Here is a 15,291-nt window from a genome sequence, read left to right as displayed (position 1 = left end):
CGGAGGATAACCTTTCTAGTGCCCGTTTCATTTGTGTGAGAAACGGGCCTTTTTTACTATAATAAAAACTATAATAAAAAAAGCCATTGGTACAGCACAAATCACTCTATTCAAAATTTACAATCCACATTGGTGCAGGAATAATATCAATAATGTGCTCTTCTTGAGAGAGGAACAACGGCTTATTTATGAGTTCAGTACGGTGGTGCCTGCAGGCCTCAACCAAGAGATTGATCACCACCCCTCCCTTTAATGTCATTTTTCACTACAACATTTTTCTTACCATAACATTTTTTTATTATTCCTTTTTAGTTTCCTAGGTTTTAAGATTCATAACAGACAAAATGCTTTTATGTAATAATTATAACATATTGCACACCATAATTGCTTTAACTAGTGAATATATGTTTGCACAATATTTCATAATATTATTTCATGCACTATTTAATTTTCATACATTCACCATCAATTATAATTTCTGTACAAGCATTAGAACGGTATTATATTTGTGGGTATATTTTTTTATCATTATTTATTATTATTTCAGAATTCACACCACTCTCACATGTTACTTGTTAAAGACATCAGTAACACATGTATTCATTGTTTTCGTGTACACTCTTCCTCATTTCACATCACATTATGGACACTTTGTTCCCAGTGATTCACTAGTTTACACTTTTACATTCTTTCAGTTGAAATAAGACTAAACTATCAGGAGGAAATTTGGAAAGCCAAAACAGCATCACTGAGATAAATATAGAAAGTGTTTAACAGAAAGGAGATCCTGCAGTGAAAGAAGAAAACCAGAAAACTCACTGCATGGGATTCCTGAGCAGTAAGGGAAGTCAAACTTCACACATGTAATTCTGCCTTCCAAGCCTGCAGGAAGTTGAATGGGTAGCAATAGTACTGCAATTTAAGCATTAAACAATGAGGCGAAAACGCCCCTCCTGCCACTAGCTCACATTCAAAGCAAGCAGCAGTTACTTGAGCCAGTTTTACAACAGGCTTTCCTCGGAGTGGAGGAGTAGCCTAGCGGTTAATGCAGCGGACTTTGGCCCTGGGGAACTGGGATCGATTCCCGCTGCAGCTCCTTGTGACAATGGGTAAAGTCACTTAATCCTCCGTTGCCCCAGATAGATCGCTTTGGATGTGGTTGCAAAAACTGTAGAAAAGCGGTATATCGAGTCCCATTCCCCTTCCCTTTTTTCAATTTAATTTGAACTGTGCTCTCCTACCCCCCCCCCCCCCCACCCCCTTGGGGAAGGGGCTCCTGTTCTCTATATGCAGCAGACCAGTATGCATTATTGTGCACATCGTAGCCCCATTATATCGCTTTTGTGCAGTTACATATTTTTATCATTATTTATTGTCATTTCAGAATTCACACCACTCTCACATGTTACTTGTTAAAGACATCAGTAACACATGTATTCATGCTCATTTCACATCACGTTATGGACACTTCATTCCCAGTGATTCACTAGTTTACACTTGTACATTCAAAGCCAGCACCAGTTACTTGAGCTAGTTTTACAAACTCTTTCCTCAGAGTGGAGGAGTAGCCTAGCGGTTAATGCAGCGGACTTTGGCTCTGGGGAACTGGGATCGATTCCCGCTGCAGCTCCTTGTGACAATGGGTAAAGTCACTTAACCCTCCGTTGCCCCAGATAGATCGCTTTGGATGTGGTTGCAAAAACTGTAGAAAAGCGGTATATTGAGTCCCATTCCCCTTCCCTTTTTTTTCAATTTAATTTGAACTGTGCTCTCCTACCTCCCCCCCCCCCCCCCCATATGCATTATTGTGCACGTCGTAGCCCCATTATATCGGTTTTTTGGTAAGTGGGAACCTATTTTCCTAAATGTGCAGTTACATACAGTGTTCATATTACAGGTTAGCGCTACTTTTACGTATGTTTCTTTGCCACCTCTTTTTACTTTTGGATCGTTATAGCATACACAAGTTAATTTTTTTGAATGCCTTTTTCACAATGTCTCATTGATCTTTTTAGGAGACAGCCCATGACGTTCCTTTTTAGGATCTCTCGGTTAGCATTTATGAACCGAGAGCGCGAGTATGTTAATAGCCGGCTTCAATTAACGTTTTCTATCCAAATTATAACATTTATATCTTGCCATGTGTTTGAGTATATTGCAAGACATTGTTTCTCTTGGGCTTTCTTATCACCTTTGATTTTGGTATTAAAACATCAATATACTTTTATGGATATTTCTTTATTCTAAATCGGATAGTCAGTGAGATTTTTTTGTGCACCCTTGGTTCATTTCTGCTTAATTTTTTTTTAATACATCATGTTCTCGTTTTCAAAGTTTGGGAAGTGTATTATTGATTTATTTATGCACGGTCATTTTTTTTAAGACCTCCAGACATAATTCTTTGCTGCCGTCCATTTCTACCCAGCAAGACTCTTTTACACCAGTCAGTTCTCCATGTTGGCAAATATATTTATCGTTCCATTATTTTTCCTTATGTCTTTCATTTAACATAAATTGTTTACATTATTCTTGGTTTGATTTTCACACCCACAGAATGTCTCTTTTGAACCCCACTTCCATCTTTGCTTTTATCCATTGTTTTTATACACTGGTTATTTTATTACATGACTTATTACATACTTTTTTAATTATATTTTTTTATTATGGGGCCCTTTTACAGAATGGTGGTAAGAACAAGGCAGTAAGCCCCACACGGGCTTACCACTCACTGTTCTGGGACTAATGTCAGCCCAACACGGCTGCCGGCGGTAATTCCAGGAACCCCCCCCCCAAGAAATGGTTAGCGCGGTGGTAACCTGGCAGTAATCGGGTATCACCGCACGCTGACGGGTTACCACCGGGTTACCGTGGGAGCCCTTACCTCCACCTCAGTGGTTGGTGGTAAAGGCTCCCTGCCACATGGCCACGCGGTAAGAGTTTTCTTACCATATGGCCATTTTGTTTTTAGGGCTTTTTGCCCACTGCGGTAGAAAGAGCCCTGGCATGCGGGAAAAATGGCCCCCGCCACTACCACAAGGCTCTTTTTCCCACAGCTTGGTAAAAGGACCCCTGATTTTTTTAATTATATGATTGATTATTTTGTATATTGTTTTATTTGAAAATGTGGGGTTCGTTCCTGCCCCCAAAGACACCACCAGACCTTCCTAAGGTAGGCTTAAGGAGGGCCTATGGGTGGAATGAGGGGGAGGGGGAAGTGATAGTGGGGAAGGAGGCAGAGAGAGGGGGGCCACTGCCAGGGGGCAGCCTGGGAGAGGTACCCTTGGGGTCAGGTGGGGGGGGGGAGGGAGTTGGAGGGGAGTTTTTGTTTACAGTTTCAGTTTCTTCTGAATCCAAGTGGCCAGTTTTGGTCACAGGTTCAAGATCCTGGGTTTGGTTGGTCTCTAAAGCAGACTACATCGAGCCATATCTTTGATCCATTTGCCATCCAGTCTCGGAAATCAATCAGATTTGTTTGTCATGATTTATATGTGGTTATTTTCAAATCACCTTACATACTTCTCAGTGTGCAACAGCAGCTAAGCAAGCAAACAGAATGTTAGAGATTATTAGGAAAAGAATGGAAAACAAAATGCCTTTGTATTGATCTGTAATGCAACCTCACTTCGAATACTGTGTGCAATTCTGGTCACCACATTAAAAAAAAAAGATATAGAGAAATTAGAAAAGGTACAGAGAAAGGCAGCAAAAAAATGATAAAGGGGATGGGATAACTTCCCTATAAGCTTGGAGAAGAGACAGCTAAGAGGAGATACGATGGAGGTCTATAAAATACAGAGTGGAATGGGTAGACATGAATTGCTTTTAACTCTTCCCAAAAATATAAGAACTAGGAGACATTCAGTGAAGCTACTAAGTAGTTAATTTAAAACAAATTGGAGAAAAAATTGTCTCCACTCAATGTATAATTAAGCTCTTGAATTCATTGCTATAGAATGTGGTAAAAGCAGTTAGCTTAGCAAGGTTTAAATATGGTTTGGGACAATTTCCAAAAAGAAAAGTCCATAAGCCATTGTTAAGATGGACTTGGGAAAATCCACTGCTTATTTCTAGTTCAATTATAATGTTCACAGGAGTGTTCTAAATGCTGTCTGTAAGGATTATTTGCTATACAATTGTTTCATTTGGCTTCCTACATAAGGATTATTATACACTATAAAGTTATATTAGTCATGTTCTCACAGAGCAATGTATTTTGTAGGAATATTTTGATTGGTTGTCTCCATAATGTTATGAGTGTGATTGATCTCTCTTCTGAAGGTAGTTATTGACGTGATTAGAACATTTACTCATGAATAATGGTATTTATTGATGTATATTGATCTGATTGGTACTTTCTGTCTCCTGATGGTGTCTATTGTGATGGAGCTTATTGGTCTGATTGGTCCCACCTCTCTCTTCTGATGGTGTTTATTGGTCTGATTAGTCTCATTTCTCTCTTCTGATGGACTTTATTGGCTTGATTGGTCATGTCTGTCTCTGATGGAGTAGTCTGAGGTCATTGCAACAATTTTTGCTTTTGATATCCGGTAATGCCTGGTACCAAGTTACAGAATGCAATGCCAGTGGGATCGCAGTCCGAGAGTCTTTTTCCAATATTTAAGTGGAAGTTTAAAGCATGGCATTTTAGTTAGGTATTTAGAAGTTAATCAAAAATATATAGGGAAATTGTTGGGGTAAGGGGTTGAGTAGGAGGGTAGGAATTCTTTGTTATGTTGTACGTTCTTTTTCTTTTTCTTTATCAAATTCAGAAATTAAACTTACCAAGCAAACAACACTTGTTGGAAAATGAATACATATACCAATATAGGGAAAGTAAAGTTAATTAACAAAAGCAAAACATTTGTCCTGTATTTCGTCTAGTCCTCGAAAAGATGGCGGCAAATCTTACATAATATCGTGCAATATAATTTAACTAATTAGACTATATTATGGATACAATAACAACTACTTCAAAAGCATAGAAGTAGTAAGCATAAGTGATCTTTAGGAATGGCTTGTTTCCCCAGCAAAAAAAAAGCATTAATTGTTGAGGATAAAAAAAAGACATATTTGATCCCGTGCCATAATACATTTATTGGGATCGTTTAACCAAAATTGAGCCCCCAATCGTAGAACCTCTGCTCTCATACTGTCAGGCTCAGTCGCCAGATCCGCACCACTCTTTCTCAGTCTCTTCCTTTCTTCACCAAGCATGTCCTTCACTCCCGAGTCGACAGTCTGCAATCAGGGTCTCCAGACAATAGGCAAATCACCAGAAGTGCTTTATTATCTCCTGACATTTAATCTGCTTTAAGGCTTCACAGGCCTTCCCCTCTCCTCAGTGTAGCTCCACTTTTAAACACAGTTCACTTTGGCCCTGCTTTCAATACGGTTTTCTCCAGCACTGCTTCTAATCCAGTACTTAGTGGTACTGCTCTTTCACACAGCTAATGAGCACTGCTCACAATTCAGTTCAGTTAGCAATGTTTTCCTCATCAATTCAGTTTAGCACTGCTTTCAAACACAGTTTAGTTTAGCATTGCCTTCAAACACAGTTCAGTTTAGCACTGCTCTCCAACACCGTTCATCTTAGAAATGAAATTAAACAGTTCAATTGAATGGCAATATGGTCTAAGTCACTTTCTCACTCTTAGACCTAATGACCCACCTCCCTCGTTTGTCAGCACAAAACCACCTGACATCCACCCACTGGGTCAATTCACCAAGGCTTCATTCACTCTCTCCAGTTCAGTTCATAACTCACTTTAAGAGCCCTCCACCAGCACTTCCATTTCCTCCTCATTCTCCCCTCCTTCCACCTCCTCCAGTTCCATTCTCTCCTCCCCTTCCTCCCCGTCTAGGGGTCCTCCCTTCCCCCATCTGATTCCATCTCCCAATCACACCCCGGCTCCTCCCTCTCTTGCATAGAATCTTCTTCCTTCACCTGATCTCTCTGCTGTTGCTGCACTGCCTTCTGGACCTTGTAGTTTCTTAGTTCCTAGTTTCTCTGACGTTGCCCTGCCTTCTGGGCTTTGTAGTTCCTTGGTTCTGAATCTCTCTGGTGCTGCACTGCCTTCTGGGGCTTGTAGTTTCTTTGCTCTTCACAATACGTAAAAATTGTTTCCTTCTTTTTTGTGTGTTTTTTGAAACATCAGAGAAAACATTTATAATTCTGTCCATAACTTTTTCTGATCTTCTTCTAAAGAAAAGCTTCAAAATCCAATCCCTATCTGACTCCAGAACAAAATCAGCAATTAAAATTCCAGTTTGTAAAGTAGGGTCATTAGATGTTTCCAAAATGTCTAGTGAACTCAAAGGCTCTCAAGATACATTTGGTGCAGTGGGATTATTTTTCACACACATTCTGTATTTTTTTTACATGGACGTAAATAGTAAGAATGAATAATAGGAGGGTAAGGCTGTTTCTGGATCCCTCAGGACTTCAAAAAATAGTTTTTAAGCATTTCAGTGGGTTGACAGATAGAAGATTTTGGATGTTAATAACCTTAAAGTCAATTTTCTCACCTTATTCTCCAGGTCTTCAACTTTTTTTAGAAGATTCAAAGAATCTTGCATGAAAACTGATTCTCTTTTATAAAATTTGATATACCACCTTTCAACAGATATCAAGACGGTTTACAAGATAAAATCAATAACCTAGTAATCTTTTTCTAAATTCTATACATGCTTATCTAATCTGTCAAATCGCTTTCCAATTTCTCAGTTTACCACAAATCAATCCAAACTGTCGATATAACATAGCATTTTGAGCTGACAAAGACTTTTCCATACTTATTAATGCTTCCCAGATAGAATCCAGGTTTTTGGCTCAGATAAAGTATGTTGAAACAATTTATAATTATCTAGAGAGGTTCTTGAAGGTGAAGAAATTCTGACAGCAAAGGGTCAACATTCTGCCTGGCTCCCACCATGCCTTTCTCCTTCACCAACTCCAGCCTGCTCTGTGGCTGAGGCAGCTGCTGCCAAAGATCTCCCGTCAATGTCAAGAGGCCTTCTTCATTCCCCACACATGGTTCACTAATGGCCAGCTTAGGTTGAGCTCCCCCCTTTAGATATCGAACCAGGATGGGGAGGGCATATCCACACTATAGGGTGACTGATGCATCACCAACAAGCAAGCTACCTGGCAAATTTTCTCCATGGTCTCACAAAGCTGGCTCTGGATTTGGCAATACAGAAATTCCACAAAGGATATGTACATCCATAGGGCCAACTGGAGACCTGCATGATGGAGCTATGAGAAAGGTCCAGCTTTGGACCTTCCATTTTTTCCACCATGAATGAGAAAGGTAAGGGTTAACGAGGAACTCAGAATAAACATTTCCTCATAGCGACGCCATCTTAGACCTGCCTTGAAAAGGATCAGATTTAGGCTTTTTACTGAAGCATGTAATCAAGTTTTGTATAAGAGTAGTTTATTGGTATGATTGGTATTGTCTCTCTTCCCTGATGGAATTTATATCTCTCTCCTCTAATGGTGTTCATTGCTCAGATTGGTCCTGTCTTTCTATTCTGATGGTGTTTGTTGACTCTCTGTCTTGATGTAGTTCATTGGCCTGATGGGCACTATGTGTTTCCCGATGACGTTTACCAGTTTTACAAGTCCAGTCTTGGTGTTATCGACGTAACTGGCTAAATCTCTATTCTTGGTGTTTATTGGTATGATTGGCCCTATTCCTCACCTGACAGAGCTTCCTTCTTGCATTTCAGGTATTGAGCCGCATGGTAACATGGTGCTGAAACCAGCACATTTCACTGTGGAGACTATCCTTGCTGGTTTAGGAGAAGTTCTCGTCTACATTGAAGACCCAGAAGGACACATGAGGAGGTATGATGGCTTTCCACCATTACCAGGAATTTTCACTTTACCTGTTCTCCATGTTTCTTTTGTCTCAGAACTGCTAACTTCACCTATTCTTTTTTCATATTTTTGACAGGCCAAAGTTGTTCCTAATAATGACAAAAATCGAACGTACTCCGTTACCTATGTGCCAAAAGTTGCTGGTCTCCATAAGGTATGACGAGACACCCTTTTCAGTACCTCTTCACGCTCTGCTTATCTCACTGTCCTCCTTTTTCCTCATAACATAGGCTGTAGTTCCCATTCTGCTCCCAACATACTGTTTCCGTCTAAGATTAAAAAAAATCCTCTAATGATTTCTTGGGCATCCATGAAAGAAGAGATTTGAGTGCAGAAACTGACTTCTCTCTGTGTTTTATGTCTAGGTTACTGTTCTTTTTGCTGGTCAGAACATTGACAAAAGTCCCTTTAAGGTCAATGTGGCCATGGCTCTAGGTGATGCAAGCAAGGTGACAGCCAGGGGTCCAGGCCTGGAACCAGTTGGAAACGTGGCCAACAAACCCACCTACTTTGATATCTACACTGCAGGTATGAAGGTTTCTTAGTACATTGCACACCTCACCCCATCTGTAATGAAAATGCTGCCATCCTGTTCCTGGGAGAACAAACTGCAATGCATGCCCTGGGACTGGGATTCTGAGCCCTGTTGCAATCTACCTTCACTCCAGAATACTCAGGCTGTAATGAAAGTATTAAAGCTGATGTCTTGGAAGCATAGATTGCAATGAATGTACTGTTATTCAGTTGTCGAGACTTCAGATTTATTTATTATTTATACATTTTAACATAATTTGTTTGAAATAAAATCCATTCAAAATGGTTAACAGATACAAATAAAACAGTAAAAGTTCTTAAAAGTAAAAAAAAAAAAAAAGAAAAGTCATACAATTAAAAAAAAAAAAATCTGATAAAATAACCAGTTTGGACAACCACAGGCTTGAGTAAATACTAGCGGGCACAATATTCAGAAAAATGTGAGCTTCTAAATTTATGTTCATAAGTTGGGGGCCCTTTTGCTAAAGCTTAGCTCGTGCTAATGAATTTCAGTACACTAAGGGCTCCTTTACCAAGTTCCTATAAAAATGGCCCTGTGGTAGCATCTGCACATGGATTTGCCGCATGCCGAGGCCCCCTTTTATCACAGTGGGTAAAATGCCAAAAAAAAAGGAAAATGGCTGTTTGGTAAGTAAACACTTGCTGTGTGGCCATTTCTGAGGGTAGCCTTAACCTCCACCTATTTAGGTGACAGTAAGGGCTCCTGTGCTAACCTGGCAGTACCCCCCCCCCCCCCCCCCCCCCCCGGAGCTGTGGGCAGCACTACAGCAGCTTCTGCATTAGGCCAGCGGTAGTGCCAGATTGGCATGCGTCAAAGCGGTGGTAGCTTTACTGCTGCTTTGTAAAAGGGCCCCTAAATACTGAGGAGGTTCCTTTTACCAAGCTGTGGAAACCAAGGACGCCCATCTCAAAAACGACCAAATGCAAGCCCTTTGGTCGTGGGAGGAGCCAGCATTCGTAGTGCACTGGTCCCCCTCACATGCCAGGACACCAACCGGGCACCCACTGCAGTGGACTTCACAAATTGCTCCCTTACCTTTGGTGCTGAGCCCCCCCACCCCCCCCCCCCAAAAAAAAAACCCCACTCCCCACAACTGTACACCACTAACATAATCCTAAGGGGTGAAGGGGGGCACCTACATGTGGGTACAGTGGGTTTCGGGTGGGTTTTGGAGGGCTCACATTTACCACCACAAGTGTAACAGGTGGGAGGGGGGATGGGCGTGGGTCCACCTGCCTGAAGTGCACTGCACCCACTAAAACTGCTCCAGGGACCTGCATACTGCTGTTATGGAGCTGGGTATGACATTTGAGGCTGGCATAGAGGCTGGAAAAAATGTTTTTTAATTTTTTTTTAGGGTGGGAGGGGGTTGGTGACCACTGGGGAGTAAAGGGGAGATCATTCCCGATTCCCTCCGGTGGTCATCTGGGTCAGTTCGGGTACCTTTTCGAGGCTTGGTTTGAAAAAAAGTGGACCAAGTAAATAGTCGGCCAAATGCTCGTCAGGGACGCCCTTCTTTTTTCCATTATCGGCCGAGGACGCTCATCTCTTAACCGCGCTCCCGTCCCGCCTTCAGTATACTGCCGACACGCCCCCGTGAACTTTGGTCGTCCCCGCCATGGAAAGCAGTTGGAGAATGCCCAAAATCGTCTTTCCATTATGCCGATTTGGGCGACCCTGAGAGAAGGACGCCATCTCCCGATTTGTGTCGGAAGATGGGCGTCCTTCTCTCTCGATTATGCCGCTGTAAGTGTTCTCACAGTAATTTTTGAAAACGGCCATGCTAATGACAACAGCGCACGACCATTAATGAAATAATTGAAAAAAAATCAATTTTTGTGGCTGCGGTAAAAATGGCCTTAGTGCGCGGGAATGACCTGCATAAGGCACGATAAGGACAGTTTTTACTACAGCTTTATAAAACGACCCCAAATTTAGGAGCTTAAATTCTTTGAATATCGAACCCAGTGTTTTTAAACCTTCTTCTGAAGAACAGCAGAGAATGTTGTTCCCTCAGCATCAATGACAATTTTGGTTCCAACTCTCTGGACCCATCACATCAAAGATCTGTTCCTCAGCCTTGCATGTTTGACTTTCTCCCATCCTGGTATCAACAAAAGATCCCTTGAATCAGATTTAAGGATCTTTCTGGGAGATATGGAGTCAAAAAGTCCTTTCAATATCAGTATTGCCCAGCTAATGAATCATGCTTTGGTCTGGCAACATCCTTGGAAACTGAGCAGCCAGAATCTGGAAAGGAGGCAGCAGTGCATCTGAAAGAGAGCTCTGACTCATATCCTGCATGGTCCTGCTTTTGTTCCTCAGGTGCTGGATCAGGAGATGTTGGCGTGGTCATCGTTGATCCCCAGGGCCGCCGAGACACTGTGGAAGTCGTGCTGGAAAACAAGGGCGACAACATCTTCCGCTGCACTTATCGCCCGGTCCTAGAGGGACCTCACACGGTCTATGTCACCTTTGCAGGCTCCCAGATTCCAAAGAGCCCTTTCACTGTCAACATTTCAGAAGGTAAATTCCTGCACAATTGCTAATCATCTCTCCTTCCTTTTCCCTTCTGACTTGTCTCTCTTCATCTCTCTCCACTTCTGACCTTGTTCTTCCTGCCCGTTTTCTTTCAGCTGTGGAATACAGTTGTCAATGTTTTTATTGTTAGCAAAAATATATATATTTTAGGGGTAGTGGGGAAGTGATAAGACAAATTTTATAGAGAGATTCCATGTTAACACATAATCTTTATTTTCATATATAAAATGTTAATGAGTTGAGCTGGGATCTTTTAAGCATGCCTATCACTCACAGTAAGTCATTGTTTAAACCTGAATCCCTAAGATTGTGTAAATGTGTTTCTTTGGGGGGGGGGGGGGGGTGTCAATCCATAATTTACTAATTCTAATTAGGGTTACAAACTCACCACAGGCTGAGCAAACAGGCTAATCCAGTACTAGCTTTGCCCCATTGATGCATGGATTGTGGTTTTTATTATCTAGAGGAAGTCAGTGGGACAGTTTGAGCCATAATTTCTTCCTGTCATTTAGCCTGAGGTGAGGTGGCAGCCTTAGTCGCAATACAATTTTTTAAAACTTTTTTTTTTATTTGCCAGCTGCAAAATGAAACATTTCCAACCAATATGATTTTTTTTGGCAGTCTCATGTTGGCTTAGGAAAAATCTACTATGGTATTTTCCACAACCGAAAGGGACACACAATTCTGTGTTAAACACTTGTATCCTGACATCTGTTACAGGCGGCTTAGCCAACTGGGTTGGAGAAGGCTTCACATCTCTTCTCCCTTTAACATTAGTCTTTGCTGTGCCAATAGGAAATGATGGTCTTGTTGGTTTGGAGGAGTAGCCTAGTGGTTAGTGCAGCGGACTTTGATCCTGGGGAAGTGGGTTCAATTTATTTATTTATTTATTTATTGCATTTGTATCCCACATTTTCCCACCTATTTGCGGGTTCAGTGTGGCTTACAATAGATTGTGAATGGTGGAAATACAGTTTGTTACAACTCGGTTATGGATTACATTGTGAGGGGTTATGCGAAATAAAGTTAAAGTGTCGTTAAGGGAATAGAACAATGGAGAAGAACAAATGGAAAGAAACAACGGGAACTGATAGGGCAACTAAACAATTCCCACTGCAGTTCCTTGTGACTCTGGGCAAGTCACTTAACCCTCCATTGCCCCTGGTACAAAATAAGTACCTGAATATATGTAAACTGCTTTGAATGTAGTTGCAAAAACCTCAGAAAGGTGGTATGTCAAGTCACATTTCCCTTTCCCTATTGGAGATTCTAGATGGAATGTTGCTACTATTGAGATTCTGTTGCTATTATTTGAGATTCTACATGGAATGTTAATGTTGCTATTCCACTAGCACATTCCATGTAGAAGCCTGCCCTTGCAGATCAGCAACGCGGCCGCGCAGGCTTCTGTTTCTGTGAGTCTGACGTCCTGCACATAAAATTGTGAGCGCTGTAAATGTTAGAGACGCCAATAGAAATGCATTGGCATCTCTAAAGTTTAGCGCGCCCACAATTTTACCGCGTGCGAAAAACGTGAGCGCGCCTTAGTAAAATACCCTCAGAATGTTTATTATACATCACCTTTATCCAAAGCGGATATACAAAAACCCACATCTAATAAAAATACAAATGAAAATAACTTTGAGGACAGTGAAAACTAAAATGGCGGCAAGATTCCCTGCTAAAAGTTCATCCATAAGTCCATTACTGTACATTCAAGAAGGCACAAAAAAAAAATAGTAAACAAAATAAGTGATCCCTCAACATCATCTTAAAAGTCACAGGCTGAGATTCAGCCGTCAAGCGCAAGGCAACTTATTCCACTCTACAGGTGCAATAACAGAACAAGCCCCAGCTCTGGTTAACTCAAAACGAAAGCATTGCAAGGTTACGTTGAGCCTGTGACCGCAAGGTGTGTGTCGGCACATACCACGTCGCAGCTTGGTTCAAATAAACAGATGAACCGTGGTACGATGCATGATGTTTAACAATAACAACTTGTACAGAGAAGGCGGTACTGGACAGGTGACAGTTTCAAATGCTTAAAATAAGCAGTTGCATGCTCCTTTCCAGGCAAACCGAACAGCGACCTACTGCAGAATTCTGCACTACCTGGAGTGACTGCACACAAGCATTTGGTAATCCCAAATAAATGATGTTACAGTAGTCCAAGCTTCCCAAATCATTGCCTGGATCACCTTTCTAAAGTAGCACCTGAATTTCTCATCCACTAACTTCTGTCTAGATAAATCGCTGTCCGAGCAAACTAAGGGCCCCTTTACTAAGCTGCATAGGCGCCTACACGTGTACAATGCGTGCCCCGGGCGTTAATTCCATTTTTGATGTGCGTCCAAAACACGCCGGTAGAAATGTTTTCTATCACTTTCTACCGTGAGGCTCTTACCCAGTGGTAATCGGCAGTTTACGTGCGCTGACAATTACCGCTAAGTCAATGGTTTGCCGTTAGGTCTCAGGCGGAAAATGGTCGCACGCTGGTTTTAATTTTGCCTCGTCTCCATTTTCGGCCACAAAACAAAAAGGCCTTTTTTCCAGGTGCACTGAAAAATGGATCCTGCGCACGTCCAAAACACACGCCTACACCAGCGCAGGCTATTTTCTTTAGCGCGCCTTAGTAAAAGAGGCCCTTAACTTGTTATCTGGGAATGGAGTTAGAGGTATACTGGGGCACAGTTTAAATTAAACTAAACAACACTGACGTTCAATGCCATTTAGCAAAGTATTGTTGAAATAAAAAATCAATATCCAAAAGATAAGTGCCTAAGATGTCTGGTTAACTGGATCTGCCCCACTGAATATTGATTTCTCTGTATTGAGTTAGTCCAATAAAAGGTCTCACCTACAATTTGCCTGTTGGCCTATATTCTTACCTAATCTGGAACAGTGAAATGGGACCTTGCTGGAACCTCTATGCAACTCAAAACTTTAGCTGGTCCTCAAGTTCTTAAGATATCCAATCATCTTATGCGCATTTTCAGATCCAACCTAGGTGGCTAAGTTGCAGCTGAAAATGTTTGTAATTTAGGCCAATCCTTTGGCCGCTCAGGGTTAGACAGCTAAACCTAGCTGGTCTGCACCTCCACTGTTTAGGTGACTAGATTTAGCAGCTCTACTGGGTGCGCTTTTCACCCTGTGGGATTTAACTCTGTGGCAGGGTGGCTGAGAGACTGAACCAGGCCTGGGTGGGCCCGCCACCCATCCCAGATCGCTGACACAAAATACCACATGCACACTGAGAGGAAAAGCAGCCGCTCAGCTGGGCAGAAGAGCAGTGCTGGAGTTGCTCCTCCAGGTCCTCCCCAGCCACCAAGGGGGGCCTGGCCACGGCGCCGGAGTTTTCTCTCTCCTGCTCTTGGTGGGACGCGCGATCACTCAGGTCCAGGCAGGAGCAGAAGAGAGAGAGAGAGAGAGAGAGAGAGAGACCCTGGCGCCAGGCCTCCATTGGAGGTCTGGGCCCGGAGAATTTTGCCCCCCTACCCTTCCCTCTCAGCAGCCCTGCTCTGTTGTTATGGCTAGATCCCTCTGGAAATCATCCCCTAAATAACCAGAGGGGCGTGAATGGGTGGCGTCCCTTCGGAATAATTCTGCTGCCTCAGAACTGAACTATTTTAGGGTAAGGATCAAAGCCTTATGACTTAGGGGACAATTTAGAAGACTTGTTGTTCTCTAAATGGCAGTGGCGTACCAAGGGGGGCGGTGGGGGCGGTCCGCCCCGGGTGCACACCGCTGGGGGGTGCCGCAGCGCGCGCCTGTCGGCTGCGAGTTCAAATCACTAGGCTAAATTCTCTCATTCGCTGCAGCTCCCGCCCTCTGCCCCGGAACAGGTTACTTCCTGTTCCGGGGCAGAGGGAGGGAGCTGCAGTGAACAAGAGAATTTAGCCTAGCGATTCGAACTCGCAGCCGACAGGCGCGTGCCGCGGCACCCCCCCTAGTGGCGTGCACCCGGGGGGGGCGCATCGGCGATCCGCCCCGGGTGTCGTCGACGCTAGGAACGCCACTGCTAAATGGCTACATATACTATCAATAAATTTATGTTCATAGAGTTTCCTATACAGCTCTTTCTGGTTTACAGATTAGAATCAAAAGTTAGAAAGGAATTCCAAAATCAGGAGGGGACAAATTTTCATGCTCACACAAAATAAGAGAAAAGTGATAGAAACAAGTAAAATGAACAAACACAGAAGAGCCCAATAAAAAGCAAACAGTTATCACCCAACAACAGGACTTAGAAAATTGGATTCCAAACATCTGTTCAAAGAAATAAAATTTAAGACCCACCTCAAACTTTTGGAAA

At 42.5% G+C, this 15,291-nt stretch overlaps 1 protein-coding gene across 1 annotated transcript in view; it reads left to right on the top strand.

Annotated features, from left to right (window-relative positions):
- FLNC (filamin C) overlaps positions 1-15,291 on the top strand; it is a 193,265-nt gene that overhangs the window by 66,292 nt on the left and 111,682 nt on the right. Inside the window, 4 exon segments of the mRNA XM_030217139.1 lie at positions 7,732-7,854; positions 7,957-8,036; positions 8,248-8,410; positions 10,764-10,964. Coding sequence (XP_030072999.1) covers positions 7,732-7,854; positions 7,957-8,036; positions 8,248-8,410; positions 10,764-10,964 — 567 coding nt within the window.

Source organism: Microcaecilia unicolor, chromosome 10 (genome assembly GCF_901765095.1).
Source record: "Microcaecilia unicolor chromosome 10, aMicUni1.1, whole genome shotgun sequence".
NCBI lineage: Eukaryota > Metazoa > Chordata > Amphibia > Gymnophiona > Siphonopidae > Microcaecilia > Microcaecilia unicolor.
This window is presented reverse-complemented; position numbering and strand designations above follow the sequence as displayed.